This window comes from Vicia villosa, linkage group LG2 (assembly GCF_029867415.1).
Source record: "Vicia villosa cultivar HV-30 ecotype Madison, WI linkage group LG2, Vvil1.0, whole genome shotgun sequence".
In the NCBI taxonomy this organism is placed as follows: domain Eukaryota; kingdom Viridiplantae; phylum Streptophyta; class Magnoliopsida; order Fabales; family Fabaceae; genus Vicia; species Vicia villosa.
In genome coordinates, this window is record NC_081181.1 from 56,763,849 (window position 1) to 56,781,863 (window position 18,015).

Sequence of the window (18,015 nt, forward strand, 5' to 3'; positions counted from 1 at the left end):
CAAATCACCTCTTTCATTATGCTCGTCGATAATCATTATAATAATTATACGTGTGATGATTGATCGTGAGGAAATATTATATGTCTAGTTCTTTGAAGGAAATAGGTAAAAGAGCTCTTCTCCATTGTTATGGAGTTTTTATGTGAATTTGTCAACCTGTTTAAGAGAAGGACTCAAAGCTTATAATTTTGAGATTGAGTGAAGATCGACGAACTTATTAAGATTAAAGTCCATCAAAGGTTGGATATCAAGATCTTGGTGAAGATCAAAGATAATAGTGGTGGTAGCTAGTTGTAGACAGGTTGAACCAATCAGCAAGAAAGAATAAAAATTGTATTGTCATAGTTTATCTTTTGTTTCACTAAATTGTTGTAACACAAAATAGAATCAAATTAACACGGTGGAAGTGTTGGCTGGAGATTTCGTTTAGAGAAAATATTCTTTGAAGAGTTAGAATTCGAAGAAAGATGGTTACTGATGACCATTTCTGAGATTAAAAATGGCTACTGATGGCCATGTTTCGAGGATGTTGTTTAAGTTGAAGTAAAGATGATTAGAATTGGAGCTAATTCGAAGTGAATTGTCTTTAAGACTTAAACATTTTGCGAAATACGAAAGGTACTGAAGCTTGACGTGTTTTCATAGCATTCTCGGTTCTGATCACGTTGCCACGTATCGAAAGAGGATTCAGGCAGGAGGATTTGAATTTCGAAATAGTCTGTGTAACCGAACAAGGACAGATGGCATCCCAGGGATTCATGTGAGCAACGTGGCATCAGATTAGTGTAGGACCGTTAGGGTCGAAATTAGTATAAATAAGGGTCTTAATGTTAGGATTCCGTGTGTTCATTTTGTACAAATCACTCACAAATTACTCAAGTATCAAGTGTTAAGAGAACGAGTTCGCTGAGAAATGTACGTATGACACCAACACCATTTTAAATACATTTGTATCTTTCTTTACTCAAGTATCTTTCCAATTCCTTTATTGTTTTCATTTAACTTTCATTTCGAAGCATTTTACGTTTCTGCATTTAACATTCTTGCACGTTATATTCTTGCACTTTATATTTCTACAGTTTACACGCTTTTTATGTTTTCTTTGTCGAAGTTATATTAGCATGTATAACAAGTGTTGTTTCACATGAATAGTCATATGATCATATCACAAACGAGTTTTCGAAGCAAGAACAAACAAATATGAACCAAATCATATCAAAAGGCAATTGTTTGACTATGTCCTAGGATCAATCTAGTCGATCTTGCGAGTAACCAAAGTATATTTTATAGTTTGGAGGACTAGCGGTTGTTTACCGGAAATCACCGTAAACAGGAAGTTACAACATTGTGAAGATTCACCATCATAGACTAAAGACTAAAGTAGGTGTCAGTTACTCCCAATATTATGTTACAATTTCCCAAAGAGACATTTAATGCACATATTCCTGAGATACGACAATGTTTAATATATGCCTTCCACAGATCTCGTGGCCACGTAATAGTGTGTATCACAAATCATCGTCCCGAAAATCAAAGACAAGGGCTTGAAAACAATTGTTCTGGGCCTTTTGCAAGACCCAGGAGATGAATGCCCAATTATGAAGCAACACGTTATATACGCGAGACCTGAAGACCCCTTTTCCTCCATGTCACAAAATATCTCTCACGAGAATGCCATTGCTAATCGCACCGATCAATCCAACGGCTAACCACATTCCACGCCGTTCCACACACATATAATTATCAACCCCTTCCCCTGTTTAAAGAAGAAAACTACCACTTCACATATTTTCAAATAATTTTCTATTCAAACTCCATTTTCACATCTTTACTGACTTTAAACATTAAAGTGTTAACCTTACAGGTAAACCTCATTTCCACTGCATCGAAGCCACAATCTACCGCAACAAATTGTGAATTCACCATTTTTTCCGGTCAACTCTAGTTTTCGTATCGAACAAAATGTTAAAACTTTATTTTTTTAAAAATAAAACTAAAATTACATTTAAGTTTTTAAAAACAAAAATCATGATATATTTAAGGGAAACAATTGTTTACACAATGAAACTTGGCTCTAGAAGAAGATTCCACTTATAAACTAGTGTCTTACCCGTGCGTTGGCACGGGTACCCGTCGTTTCCGCGCATTTGGGTTTAGGAAAATCAGAAATGTTTAAAAAGATTATAAGTTAGATTAAAGGTTATCATAAATAAAAATAGTGTGTGTAAAACATAAGGGAATGGAAAAGCTATTGTTGGGCAAGATTCGTTCGAGGGTATTAGTGAAGTTGCACATATATCGAAGGACAATAGTGAAGGTGGAAGGTGTGACAAAACATTTTATTTACAAATATCTTTAATCAAGATTCCAGTTGTATAAACATAAGAATCATGTAAATTTTATGACACATATTACTGTTAACTCTAATTCATAGTATAAAAAAACATTCATGGTGAAGTTATACCAATAGGCAACACTCAAAAAATGTGAGAGTCGTTAACAACTAAACATAATACCAAGAGGCAATACTAAAAAAATGTGAGAATTGCTTTGAAGTTGAAAAGTAAAAACGTCCACACACTTGCCATTGAATTTGTGGTGTAGGAATAATGAAATATTCTCTCTCATAGTTATAATCTATAGCTTTCACGACTAACTACTAAAATCAATCGCCGTAATAAGTAAATTAAAGAGAAGAGGTGCAATGGATGTATAATAAAAATATCCTTAAAACTTCATCAAAACATGAACAGGAACCGGGTATTGTTCAAGTACATGTAGAAAAGTATATTCATATTTTCTACAGGGCTAAGAAAGAAAATATGATACAGTCGACCACAAAAGAGCTCCATTATGTCATGTCTCCACTGTTTGTTGTCCTGATGATCTGAAAGAGAGTTGTGCAATAAAAACAGTCTTGTACCAAGGTTATGCAAAAATTAAGCTTTTAGCTTTAAGGAGATCTTAAATTTTCGGTCGCTTCTCATTGTTATTGCTTTCTTACAACGACAAGGCATCCAAAGAAGTAGGTACATGAGAGAAGGCCATAAGAGCAGAAAGATCTAGAGGACAATCCAATAAGATCCTAATCCCACAAAAATTCGACATGTGACATGGTGGGAAGTGAAAACCTCCTCCTTTGCTCAAACATGTCTGCAAAATGAAGAGGAGGAGAATAAATAATTTAAATCATGAAGATAATTTTCTACAAAAAAACACATAACCATCAAGCCAACAACAGTGTTCTTACGATATTGACCACATGCTCTGCTTGAAGGATGCCAACAACAGTGTTCTTACGATATTGATCACATGGATGAACCTATGTACCAACTAAAACTCACAGCTTTAGTTCAATGTGTATAATACTAAGCAAACTATCATTATGAAGCACCTCACTCTTGGGCAACTAATAGAAAATCCATTAGAAATTTTGAAAATCATTTGGATTCATACAAGTGGGTCCGCGTAACACAAAACCATACAGTTTTTTTGGCAATCAATAAGCATATCCACTGATTTACTTGAGTTTTAGAGTACGAAAACTTGTATGCTACAGAATAGCATGCTAAGACAAGTTCGAAAAATTGCTCTAAGTTATATAGTGATAATATTTGTATTAATACAATGCCTGCGAAGAAATGTGATGAATCACACCTTCAATAAAAGCTGAGTAACATCCTCCATCGTAGACACTTGATTCTCTGTAAGATTCTCAACATACACACCTGATTTGACATCTTCTCTAATCTGGATAAAGGATAACAAATCAGTTTCAGTATAAAGCAGTGAAACATGATAAACAATAAATAAAACCTGTAATGGTTAGGTTCTACTACCTGAAGGTTCCTTTGACTTGGATCCAACAAATATGTGATTTGTTCATTGTATATCTGCCAAAAACATTGTGTTATTATGCGGATTAAAATGACAAATTTAAGATTAGGAACATTGAAAGAAATAGTTAATCAATTAACCTCAAGAAAAGAGCAGTTGCACTGATAATTGAACTGTTGATCATAATGCTTTGTTTGCTCCTTTGTTTGCTCCTGTGAAGTAAATAAAACTGTAAACAACCAAAAACTCAAGATCTTCAAATAATTTAATTAGGAATAGAACCAAACTCTTACTTCTTTTATGCGCGCAAACAGTCTTTCAAAAACACGGGGTGTAAGTTCTTGTTGCTCTTTTGCTTCAGCCAAAGAATTGGCAGGACCCCACATAGTATACGTCTTCCCAATCCCCGTCTAACAATTTCAAAAAGAGTATATAAAGAATCAAATCTAACAGGAACACATTATGAGAAACACAACTATCTGCTAGAGGATAGACCTTGATTATTCAAATCAAGCAATATACACAAACCAACAATAGCATCACAATTCAAAGCAATGTTTAGGAAGTGTCTATATATGGTTAAAATGTTATGTCCTATATAAAACTTAAAAGGAAAAGTAAGAATAAAATGGCATGAAATGAACTTACCCACACTGGAATGAAGACTGTGTAAGTATGTAACTCATGCTATAATCCCTGCACTCCAAGAATAACTTTAAAGATAAATTAGGACAATTCAAAATGAAATTATTGGTAAATATTACCTATTCATAGCATATACAATACTGTTTTGAAAAAAAAACTTACATCTATATTAGAAAAAAATGAGCATGAAGGTTCAGTAACGAAGGTTCGAAGACTTTCAGAGAGATCAAATAACTTTCAAGAAGAAAACAAAACAGCGTTATCAGCATGCTAAGACAATCTCTCTAGGGATGGCAATGGGCAGGGTATGGGTAGGGTACTATAGTACCCATCCCCATACCCGCGGTTGGAAAAAATCTCCGTACCCGAGCCCATACCCGCTTGGGTAACAACTTTAGCACCTGTACCCGTGCCCTTTGGGTATGTAAATACCCATACCCGTACCCATTACCCGCATTTCTAATAAAAAATAAATATATCAACTATAAAATATCATACCATTTTAAGTTTTTAGTAACATTTAAATATTTTCAAAAAACTTATTGTAAAATTATAAAATAAACGAACACTTATGTTACATATGTAATGGTTTATTATCGATGTATTTTTGAAAATCGATAGACATTTATTTTAATATAATAATATAAATCAAAATATATAAATATTTATGTTGTGTGGGTATGGGGCGGGCTGGGTACTAAGTTGTCCATACCCGCACCCATACCCGCTTATTTAAGTGGGTAATTACCCGAGCCCGTGCCCGTACCCATTTATGCGGGTTTTTACCCTACCCATTGTGGATATTTTTGTGGGTACCCACTGGGGATGGGCCAAATTGCCATCCCTAATCTCTCATGTTTTCGCAGCGTGTATCAAAGTTCACAATCAGTGCTCTTGAGATCGGCAGCTTTGTCGATGATGTTAATTTATTCCTGCTGACGTCGTATAACAACTCAGCACCACATTAATATGATCTTGTCCAACGCCTCAGCTTACCCGTGATCCTAAATCAAAGATAACAGTCTCTCCACCAACCCATTGACGGGCTCACTGTGGTAGTAAACATGTCTCACTTCCCTCTTACTGCAGTGTGCCTTCCTTAGATATGTCAATTTTTGCTGTAACATGTATGAAATATGCCTTGATGGATCATAGAAGTTACAACCAGTATTAACTTCCCAAGAGACTGTTATGATAACACTAAGTAACTTCCTCAAGGAAAGTTATGAGAGTAATCATTAAAACAAAATGACAATACTATTGGCAACGTCTGCAACAACACATAAACCGTGAAACATCCAACCACTAATAATAAAATGGTTTTCCTCGACTAAAAGAGAAAAAAGAGAATGCATAATAAAATGGTTTTCTTCATAACATGTAGAGAATTCATAACATGTAGAGAAAAAAGAGTATCACCCTTAGTTGTTGTCTCATGTCCCTCACAGCAAAATGACCAAGAGGAGGATACTCGGCAAAAGTTTCCACCACCATGGGCTTTGTTGGAATCATCTTAACCATACATGCATCCCCATTCTTCAAAAGCTTTGGCTCCTTCTCAATCTCCTTACTGGATCGTCTGTCAATCTTGGTGATCAATTTAGCAAACTTCACAGCAATGTGAGAGGTGTGGCAATCGAGCACTGGTGCATATCCATTACCGATTTTTCCTGGATGGTTCATGTGATAACTTGGGAAGTGAAGTTGGCAACTTCCTTGGCAGGGTCGTCCTTGTAGTTGGATGCAACAAAACCACACTTGAGATCCTTGACAGCAACATTCTTAACATTGAATCCGAAATTGTCTCCTGGAAGAGCCTTAGTGAGAGCCTCCTGGTGCATCTCAACAGACTTATTCTCAAAACCACTTTCTCTATGAATTCCAACCGAACTTCCTCACCTGATCACCTGATAGAGTTTATTTGTTAAACTGTTAGTCACACAAAATGAGATTAAATAAATATGAAAATATAATATACTCCTTTATACTTACATCTTTTTGAGGTGAAGATTTGCAACCATTCCTATTGAAAGATCTAAAGAGTCATAACTCATAATCCATCTCCTTCAATGCATACCTGAATTCAATGTAAGGTTAGTTTTGAAAATTCAATTTATATTCACTATTCATACAAAATAATGTTCTATTATTGTACTTACTTATAAATCTCCTGACTGCACAATTTGAAGAAGTTTGATCCAGCAAGTAAAACAAACATCATCAAAACACTTGCATGTAATGCCAACATAATGCAAATATTTCAAGATAGCACAAACAGAAAAAATGTTACCCCAACACAATCACACAAATTATTAAACACTTTATCACTCGGGGAACAAACTTAATAGGACCATAATGGTATAAGAAACACTTTATCCTCAGTTGATGCAATAATTTCACTAAACACTTTCACAAGTAATTCATAACTGATAAGTGCTTATATTAAATGCAAAGAAAAAGGTTTTAAAAACTTTCCAGGAACATTTTTGAAATTGTTACATTGATGTTTCTGCTTTGCACGCCTTCGACAGGAAGATCGCCAAGCATTTGTTTGTGTTTTTCCGTGAAGTAACTTCACTTTTTCATGAATGCAAAGTTGCTCCTGAGAACCAACAATATGAGTACCAGCTACTGAAACAGAATGGAAAATATGTCTTACGACGACGTCACCTCTTTCTGTCCAAGGGGCAAGAAACTTTCCCACCATCCATTTGCTTTATTGCCCTGTATGCCAAAAAAAATCAAAATCAAGTAAATGACTAAAATCATGCAAATATATAACTATAACATAGAATTGTTCTACGAATTTAGATATCGATAAATATAATAGTGTTATAATTGAATAATTAACTTCAAAATCCGAAGAGAGAACCGAAATTGAACAGATTTGCGACTGTGCAAACAAACCCTGATGCTAATTGAATGAAATTGATGAGGGAAAGATGAAGGTTACCCTTTCGTTGGCATCTTCGATGAAAGGTGCATACCCATACCAAACGCCAACACATTGGGCGAAGACCAATCCACCAGATAACTTTAAAAATCGTCTTGCAACGCAGGTGCATCCAAAACCTATCAAACGAAACCATAAATTCTCAACTCCACTAACATCAAAAACCTAAATCAACAGCATAAAATAGATTAAGAAAATAAATCAAATTCACCTTATAAGGCGATCGAGGAACCTTCCTGGGAGCCTTAACTGGAATTTGATTAACACCAGGAACAACATCATCAGCCACCACCCGACCACAATCTTAAAAACCAAATGTTTACAAAAACAAAAGCAAAACCGATCAGAAAATGCACATGAAAGAAATCTATCTAATCTGCATTAAAAAACAAACCTTATCTAAAAATTCAGACAAAACTCAGTAATTGCTTCGATCAGTGTGCGAATGGAAGCTTATTGACGGATCCGCAAATTGTTGTTCGTGAATCTGATGTCGCAACCGTGCTTTTCTAGTGATGTCGTTGTATATCAGGTTACCATCGTGTGGCTGAAGATGTTGTTCTCACGAGATGACGATGAAGGTGCGTCGGGAGTCAGAAGTTTCCGCGTGTGTTGAGTTGTGAGCGGAAGAAGTTGTACGTTTGTTTAATTTGCTGCTGAAGATTTGTTACCGATAATGGTGCTTCCCGCATTGTGAATCTGTTGCGGTGCAATGATACATTTGGTGTAATTGTTCATATTTGAAGGTAGTTTGTGGTGATTGTTGTGATGAGGGTTGATGAAAGGTTGTGTGAATGGTTTGTTTTTCAACGTCTGTAATTGAATTGAATGGAATATGGAGAGTAGAATTGTAACCTCCATTGAACATGGGGAGATAGTAACCGCTGGAATTTTGAACGTGAATTGTATTGATGCAGAGCACAATTTTGAGGTTGCTGATGTGGATTTTTGAGAGTAGAGATGCTGATGTGGATAGACCAATTGATCAGGAAATGATAGACTTTTCTTATACTAGATTTTTGGCCCGTGCGTTGCACGGGTTTGTTTAAAATTTTTACCTTGATTTTTTAAATGAAATAATATATTTGATTAAGTATAGTTAATTATAATTATATGATTGAACATGCTTTAAAATTATGTTAAATACAAAATAAAATTTTACAGTATGAAAAATCTTAATAAATTATACTTCTTTTTAGATTATTTTCTTTAAATTAGAAAGATATGTTATATTTACGTGAATAATGTTATATTATAAAAAAATAATAAATGAGAACTTAAAAAAATTAATAAAATTAAATATCAATACAAAATAAAAAGTAGATCTCATTTCCTTCCATATGAGTTGGTGAATAAATATTTTTATTATTTAAAGAAATTGAAAAGATTAACAAAAATTGCCATCATGAATAATATCCCCAATTATACTATACACAATAAAAACTATTTAATTAGGTACCGTTTTATTATCAATATAATTTATTATAACAATTATACATAATAATAGTTTTATGTAGAACTTTAATTTTGTCATTATTATAATTAATATATGTTTATTGTAACTATCTATCCATATTTCTAATTTTAACACGTCTTTTGAATTTTTTTATTATAGTAACAATGATAAAAAAAAAATAGCAAGAGTTATTTAAGAGTTACATTTTTAATTAAATATACAGAAATATATTGAGTGTAAGAATAAATATAATATATCTAAATAATTAAAGTATAGAAATTTTAAAAAAATCAATGTATATAATATAAATTTTCATCTTAAACATAATAATGATCATGCGGGAGATCATGAGTGTTATTGAAAAAACATAAATTAAAAAAATTAAAATTAGAATAAATTGAAATGAGTAAGTGATAATGAAAAAGAAGATGAATACGTAAGCGGTTTTGATTTGAATGTTATTATTAGATATAAAGTAAAAAAGAAAGATAAATAATTGAAATAAATTAGTATGAATGTTTTTAAAAAATATAAATTTATAAAAATATTTATAGGTGTAAAGTACGAATTTTTCTAATTTTCGTAAAAATTATAAAATTATAAAATTATTAATAATTATAATTTTTATAATATCTTATATAAGAATATTAATAATTATAAAAATATTTATGTTTTCTAATATTTTTATGATTTTTCTTCATAATTTTTTGTAGAAAATATACTATGAAATATAATATAATATTTAAACGTTATAAATTTCAATAAATTGTATGTTTTTTAATAGCCATAAAGTGGAAAAAACAGAAATAATAAGAATAAATTAAAATTGTTATTTTTAATGAGTTTTATTAAATTTTAATTCTAAAATTTATTAAAAACTTTTTTTTGTATAAAATAGAATAAATTGACTTTAAATTCTTTTAATGAGGTTTTTTATTTTAATTCTAAAATTTATAAGAAATTATATATTTTATAATATATTATTTTAATTTTTTTATTATTATGACGTATTATCTAAACATAAATTATTAATTTATATTAAAAATAATGTTTTTTTCAATTAGGAGAAGAAAGAAACTTTTTTTTTTTAATTTCGTAGAAATATTTAATTAATTAGGTCAAAATTATATTAAAAAATTTTAAAATTTAATTTTTTTTTTTATAAATTTTAATAAATTGGATGTTATATTATTATTATTATTATGAATTTTATTAGGGTCAAATTAGTAAATAACATGTTAGAAATTTTTTTAAGAATTGTTCTCATGATAACACGTGGTTATGGTTGTCGTCATGACAATCTTCCTTTTAATTTAAATAATATATTATATTTGATTATAATATTGCCCACATAAGAACTTTAAGTATATTTTAGTTGTAATATTCGTATGTTTTATCTATTTATTATTATTTAAATTATTGATAGTAATTCATTTGTGTTATATCTTTTTATTAGACATTAATCCATCGTAACTATAATTAAAGTATATCAATCAACATTGCAGATATTCATTTATTATTTAAACTATAAATATCAACATTAATAAAATAATTTATAATACATATTAGCGAATATTAATTATAATGTTAATTATCGATAAAATAATATGATATAATATTATAAAATAATAAATTATAAATAGAAAATAATTGTTAGGATTCCATATAAATAAATGACAGGAGTGAAAAATTTAAAAAAATTAAAGATTGTATTAATTTCTTTTAATATAATAAACTTATTTGAACTTTTCTTATTATCACTTCTCAAATGTTATATTGATAAATGTAAATAAATTTAATTGATGTTTCCATTAAACTTTTCTTATTATCACTTCTCAAATGTAATAGTTATTAATTTTACTATTATTATTATTTTTAATAGAGTTAGTGCAATATTATATTTTTTTATTATTATTATTATTATTATTATTATTATTATTATTATTATTAGTTATTAATGTAAAATTATGAAAAATATAATTAGGGTTGATGTTAGAGTGGCTATGAGGATGCCATGTGTGTAGGGTTCATGTTAGATTAGCTATTAGCATGACACGTGTCTAGGGTTGTCATCATGACAACCTTAGATTTACAACCTTAGATTTATATTAAGTAGATGATAGATTAATTTTAATAGAGGTTTTATTAATTTTTTATTTTAAGCAAATAAAAAGAACCAATTGTGGTGGTACCCTTTTGGTGTAATAAAATCAATTCTCATACCCATTTCTCTTCCCATTCCGCGTTGCTGCAAAGCATCCTTCACCTCTCTCTCCGTGTCTCTGCGTTTTCCACTGCATCAACTTTTCTTCTTCAAAGGTAATTTCAATCCTCAGATCCAATCTCTTCATCATGCAAATCGATTCATCTCCAATCACACTTCTATTTCACGCGATGTCACCGAGTTTCCGTTTCTGTTTGTTCGATCTGAAACTTTTCAGATCTTCTGGTTTTTTGTTGTTCAGATCATTCTCCTCTTTTTATCGAAATTTTATTTATTTTTTTGTAGCAACTTTTTTCTGTGCAATCCGTTTCGATTGTCACGAAATGATTTACGGTTCCAATCGATTTGTATGTTACTGTTTTTTTTCTTTAAGCTTGAGATCTGATTGAATCTGGTGACATTGACGCCATTTTGATTTGATCGATTTGTGAGAAGAAATTTTGACGGATTTAATGAGATTTTATTTTTTATTTTTGGAAATTTGTTGTTTTCTGATTGAAAATTTGATTGAACAATGATATTAGGGAGGATCAAGTAAGCGAAGAAGCAATGGGGTTAACATTCACGAAGCTTTTCAGTCGGTTATTCGCGAAGAAGGAAATGAGAATTTTGATGGTGGGTCTCGATGCTGCTGGTAAGACCACTATCCTGTATAAGCTCAAGCTTGGAGAAATTGTCACCACCATCCCTACCATCGGTAAGTTTTTCGGCTCTACTTGCGTCCTTATCTAAATGAGTAAATCAGATTTGTTTTTTAACCTCTAGGAATTTTGATGTGCATATAGAATGTACTCACTTTTGTTTTTTTCCCGGTATCTTTATATCTTAGTCAATTGATTAGTACTTGTAGTATATAATTGAATTATTTTCCTGTTAACTTAAATAACCTTAGGGGTTGGCCTAGTGGTGAACCGAAGACTTGGGTTCTAAGAGTGTGTTCCTCTCAAGTTTGAGCCAAGTCCCGTGTTGGGGAGAGCTTTGAGCTTTGCTCTGGCTTTAAACGGCATCCCACAGGTGGGTGGTGGGATTGGTCCCCTTGATTAGACCGGTTACCAAGATTTCAAAAAATAAATTTCTTGTTAATTCAATGATCTTTTAAGATGGAATGTGATCAACACATTGTTAAACCGGTGAAAGAGTCTTAACTCTAGTGCTTATGTCATATTTTGTTTAACATGTGCGTGTGCTTGATGTTGGGTTTACAAGTATCATTCAACAACCTTAATGGCTTAGTTTGGCTTATGTTTTACCTTATGAGAGCTTCTCAATTGAAATATGCATTTGGTTCCTATAGCAGTTTTTTTAATAAGTTCATTGGTGTTTATGGAAGAATTACTCTTACATGGAAAGCTTTATTTGTATTACTCATAATCATTGAAAGATTATTTTGACATTTGAGTGTTTGTTAAAAGGTTAATCAGATTGCTAAAATGCTGTGATGCTATATTCATTAAAATGTTTATTGATATTTATTTTTATTTAGGGTTCAATGTTGAGACTGTCGAATACAAGAACATTAGCTTCACTGTTTGGGATGTCGGAGGTCAGGACAAGGTGTATATTTTATCCTTATTCCTTCGGAAAAAAGTGCACTTTACAAGATATTTAGTATATCCCACCCACCCCCACTATTGTTCCCCTGCCTTACAACTGAATGTTGGTTGGCGTAGTGTTCTGATAGAAATAAATACTTATGCTTTCTTCTACAGATTCGTCCCTTGTGGAGGCACTACTTCCAGAACACTCAGGGTCTTATTTTTGTCGTAGACAGTAATGACAGGGACAGAGTTGTTGAGGCCAGAGATGAGCTACATAGAATGTTGAATGAGGTACTTTGTATAGTTTCTCACGTTATGCTATGTTTTCATCTTCATATTCTTTTCATGTTAGATTACACATCTCCGTTCAAATAGACCACTTAGTGGCCAAAAGGCAGGAAGGAACCCAAATATTAGTTGTAATATAAGGACCTAAGGATCATATTTACCAATGAAGATGATTCTGGGGTTTCTTTAAGCACAATATATTTTCTGCATCTGTTATGGCTGACTTTGCTAGCGATACATCAGTCTAGATCATCATTTTCGCATGCTCATTTGTTGTCTTTCCATTGATGAAAACAAATTTCTTTTGAACTTCTCATGAAACACCCTCCCTCCACCATTGTTGCTGTTAATTCATGTGTTTCTGCTGGATCATAATTTCTGATGACCACTGTATATTGGTGTGACTGAGATGTCTTTTCGAAGTTGAATGACCAATTCTTCCTAAACAATATCTTATAATGCTTCTGATTGAATGTACTTCTCAGTTAACTTCAATGTATAAAACATTCATGACAAGAATCATTAGTCTCCTTGAGTCCTTGTTCCTTGCTTTCTCTTTTATGTGGTCTTGTAACTAAACGTCAATGTTTCGAATCCTTTATTTCAATGATTATTTCAGGATGAACTGAGAGATGCAGTATTGCTTGTGTTTGCCAACAAACAAGATCTTCCCAATGCAATGAATGCTGCTGAGATTACTGACAAGCTGGGTCTCCACTCTCTCAGACAGCGCCACTGGTAATTTTTTTTGATAACGAAGCACTTCATATTCAGTACTTATAGCTATCCTATTGTGATCTAACACACTCTTCTGGTTCTTCCAGGTACATCCAGAGCACTTGTGCAACCTCTGGGGAGGGTCTTTATGAAGGTTTGGACTGGCTTTCCAACAATATAGCCAATAAGGTAGCCATTAGTTTCTTCCTTTATTGTGCATATTTTATTTTTCAAGACATAAATATGTTTTTGGTCCTTGAAAAGTCATACACATTTTGGATTATTGGAACTAGTAAGGTTGCTTATTTTCTTCTCGATTCTCTTATTATTGCAGGCATAATATCATTTTGGGAGTCTTTTGGTTCGGTATTTCTGGATGCAGGGGTGAATATTATCTAGCTTTTATTTCCGAGTCCTCTTCCGAAACAACTTGAATTTGTGTTCATGTATTATGATTTAGGACATATTGGTGACTACAATTGTAGTAGGAATTTGTTTCATGGGATGTTTAATACTTTTGAGCTTTCTAATGGGTTTGGATGCAAAGCCTTCAACTGTAATGGAGATACTAATTCTATGCGCCATCAGGTTCTGATTTATACGTTTGTCTTGGTCATATATACCTTTTCATATTTAGTATCGGATGGAGATTTTGTTTTTTGTAAGATACCAAAGAAAGTACAATGTTCATACTTCTTTAGACGCTCGTAACTCGGTGCTCAATGCTAATTGTATGGATGACTGTTTTCATAATATAGGATAGTCATATTGGTGATTGTTATACTTATTTTGAATAAATTTGGTTTTGTAAAATTTAATTGGAACGATTTTCATTGACGATTAGTGTTTTATTTATTTACTTTAAATAAATTTTATCGTGTGTATTTTTTTACTCTGCAAAAATCAAATTTTTGGGACATAAATTTGACCTAAACTCAGTTATTATTGTTTTATATTCTCGGATACTGATAGCAGATTGACAAGACCGTAACAATGAAGAGAGGCTTTATGTTCTCCTAACTATCTATTTTAGATTTTGATAAACATGGTTTTGTTTTTAAACATCGATCTCGTTAGAATTAGAAAAAAAGGTAGTTTCTAAAGGCTTTATGTATATCACATATTTAAATTGGAGGCTATTTTTCTAATTGCTTTTTCTATCCTTAGTGATAAGGAGTCACTCTTAAAAAATTTGAAAGTGTCTTTGGAATAATATGAAAGTTAAAATTTTGACTCCCTTCGTACACACTAAAATAGAAAAATAGAAAAATATTATGAAAGTTAATATTGTTGGGTATGTATGTTCACCTTCGAACTATTTTAAAAAATTATTGGATGTAGATGTATGCAGTATTCCATGGGTTGCCATGCCTTGTTCGGAGGTGGCGCACAACCTACATTCAAAGGAATCAAATGATTATAATATTGTGAAAATATCTCATCAACATATTAGCGACAAAGTGTGGAAGGAGCAACAACGGTGTGGGCTTTAGGAATACCCTGCAGATAACCGAACTAGCAGATGACTCACTCAGGTAGATGTTGATACATCAGTCGTGACCCATAAGCCATCCCTATGAAGTAGAAATATCTCATCGAAGGGGCATGTCTCATGGTGATTGTCGTACAATGTGAAGTTTATATCATCTTTCGAGAAGCGGTCTAGATAAACTCATAATGACTCAGTTGTCTAATTCCCTCTGAGTGGGATGAAGGAGCGAGCACGTGGTAAAACCTCGTCGTAGTTATCCATATATCCACGTGGTAAAACGGCGTAGTATAAGTGTTAATAAAAATTAGTAACGGTAAAGATGAAAATATATTACTGCAAATAGAGCGTTGCTTCCTGTCATCTGCCTAGTATTTTATAAACAAGCTCCACCTATTTTGGAGTAGAGGTAAACCAAACAAGAGGTTCCCTAGTTGTACTCATGAATTTTTTCCATATTAATTATCTCTTGTAGACGACATCAACGTAGTATGCCCTTTTGTCCATAAATATGGATGTGCCAACTAAATACAAGAGATATGACCTTAATGCATATACTCCATGATGTGCTTCCCGTGCATTATCACCATCAACCTCAACTGCCGCATTCAGGTGGTAGATGTAAACCTCTCTAGAAATTCAAACTTGAAATGACATTCTATGGTGTCATCTATCTCCTTGCTTGACATCATATGACCAGCTCCCAAATATAGCACCATCACCTTTAATGCCTCAGGTCTAGTGAGTTTGTAATAGTTTAATAATCTTCCTAGATCAAAAGATGTATCATCAAGTGTGATGGATATCTCACCGATCAGAAGAGGGAATGAAGAAGTCTCTGAGTGTCATCTCTTGATGAAAGCAAATAAGAAACCATAATAAAAGTATACCAATTATGCAAATATCTTGAAGTCCAGATAATTGCATGACATCTTGAAACCATGGTTCATCAGACTATGACAACTTCTCTATCTTTCTATTGTGGTTGATACATTTTAATGAGTCACAGTGTTGTAAAATAATATATCAATGCCACAAAGTTCAAATCTTATAGCACATATATTTAAAAGAATAAATACTGATTTATTCTACCTCTTCATTTCATACGTGCCTAGCACCATGGCCTGCACACAAACAAAATAGTGAGATGTATGCGGGGCCTACTAGATAAACATCAGAAACGACAACAACATGTTAGACTTCTTGGGCATATGGGGTATCATCAAGGGACTCGTGTCTCTGGGAGGACGATGCGAAGATACATGAACTTTGAAAGATGATGCTCCTGCATCAAAATAAATGACACCAATGTCTGAACGAGAGAGTCTAACTTTTTCCTTCGAACAAATGCATGCTGAGCCACTATACCATGTCTCAATCTCTCTTGGCTGTCAGACATTTTTCCTTTAACTAAACTAGTAAAATTATATCATAAGCAAATAATTCAAACTCATGGGACAAAATAGACAAAATCAAACAAATAATGTAGAACAAGAAAAATTAAAAGTTAACTTTCATACCATCCAAAAACTAGAAAAATGTAAAAGTAGAGCATGCTCAAATGCTCTAACTTCAAACTTCAAAAAACTACATGCATGCCTCACTAAGCAACCTATTATGCGTCATAACTATAAATAACTTACTATGCGTTTAAGTTTAAACTAATGAATTACAAAACAAAAAAAGAAATAAAATTAAAAACTCATCGAATGTGAGAAGTCAACGATTTTCAATTGAATGGAGTGGAGTAAAGGTCGATTAACGTTCTAGGCTTCAATGGAATACAATATAAGTAGTGAGAAATCTTGAAAAATGATGGAAATAGAGTTTGCTCATTATACAAACTCTTGGATTTCTGAAATGAAGAAGGAAGATGGAAGGTCTGACTTATTATACAAACCAAACAGGTTTGAAACTTAACCTCCGCATAAAATACATACACTAACCTCTGTAAAAATACGAATATTAACCTCTAGATGTTTTCATCTCTATTCTGGTATGGATCTGAGACTTGAACATGATTGCATTTTTGGTGCATATGGAGACTAAGTTCCAGATTTTAGGGTTATTATTGGTTTTTCACTATGGGGCGTGAGCACCACTAAGGGTGCGAAGAGAAATGCCATTTTTTGGGTACAAAAGTGGAAAAAAGAAAGAGGAGTCTTACCACTTTATGTGGGATCTATTTCCAAAGTGAGGGAGCCACACATATTTTAACCAATAAGAAAGTGAGCGTTTGAGAGAATATTGAAAAGAGAGCGTTCTTAGCATTTCTCAAAAAATAAAAGACTAATGAGACACTCTAACACGTATAGGGAGTGAGGCCCCAACTTTATCATTAACTAAAATGACATTCAACTTATTTGACACGAGATTCGAAAGAATTAGGAGCTTATTATTGTTACTATAATTGGCTATCCAATCTGCACCATGATTTCCTTCTTGCCAAGTATGGTTCTATTTGATATGCCAATTCCTTTGGGTCATCCTTCTAACTCTACGAATTAAAGTTCGGAAGTCGTGTTTGTCTTCAGTATCTTGGTTAATCATATCTATTAAGACTTTAGAGTCAACCTCGACCACCAAATTTGTAATTCTCTCATGTCAAGCTAGTTCAATCCAAATAACATCACCCACATCCTAGCCTATCCACACCACCTTCAAGGAGAGGATAAAGGATAACCATAATCCAATTGACCAGCTCGATATTGAACCAGTTCTGAAGCAACTCTAAATTCCACTCCCTTCTATATTAACCATGTCTTTAATCGTGAGGGTGGTATCTATAATTGTATCATGTTGGACCAACTTGAAAAAGAGAGATTTCTTTTCCGGAGTCCAAAGATCGAGCAAAAAATTAACCGTACT

General features: G+C 32.6%; 2 protein-coding genes across 5 annotated transcripts; one reads left to right on the plus strand and one right to left on the minus strand.

The window, feature by feature from the left end:
- Positions 1 to 3,128: 3,128 nt before the first annotated feature.
- On the minus strand, positions 3,129 to 6,343 carry LOC131650744 (kinesin-like protein KIN-12A). 4 transcript variants are annotated; one of them, XM_058920445.1, is made up of 6 exons: positions 4,645 to 4,717; positions 4,486 to 4,550; positions 4,131 to 4,247; positions 3,978 to 4,049; positions 3,840 to 3,893; positions 3,136 to 3,750 (listed from the first exon to the last, which is right to left on the minus strand). In XM_058920445.1, the coding sequence occupies exons 3-6, from the start codon at positions 4,221 to 4,223 to the stop codon at positions 3,652 to 3,654; spliced, it is 318 nt and encodes a 105-aa protein (XP_058776428.1). In that variant the 5' UTR covers positions 4,224 to 4,247; positions 4,486 to 4,550; positions 4,645 to 4,717; the 3' UTR covers positions 3,136 to 3,651. The 4 variants fall into 4 exon arrangements, with proteins under 4 accessions (XP_058776430.1, XP_058776429.1, XP_058776428.1 ...); XM_058920444.1 differs by having other exon boundaries at positions 3,139 to 3,750; positions 4,486 to 4,533; positions 4,645 to 4,767; XM_058920447.1 differs by lacking the exons at positions 4,486 to 4,550; positions 4,645 to 4,717 and adding an exon at positions 6,144 to 6,343 and having other exon boundaries at positions 3,129 to 3,750.
- Positions 6,344 to 11,054: 4,711 nt separating this feature from the next.
- On the plus strand, positions 11,055 to 14,257 carry LOC131650743 (ADP-ribosylation factor 2). The gene is made up of 7 exons (XM_058920443.1): positions 11,055 to 11,210; positions 11,640 to 11,812; positions 12,599 to 12,669; positions 12,825 to 12,944; positions 13,561 to 13,679; positions 13,766 to 13,847; positions 13,993 to 14,257. The coding sequence occupies exons 2-7, from the start codon at positions 11,665 to 11,667 to the stop codon at positions 13,996 to 13,998; spliced, it is 546 nt and encodes a 181-aa protein (XP_058776426.1). The 5' UTR covers positions 11,055 to 11,210; positions 11,640 to 11,664; the 3' UTR covers positions 13,999 to 14,257.
- Positions 14,258 to 18,015: the final 3,758 nt, after the last annotated feature.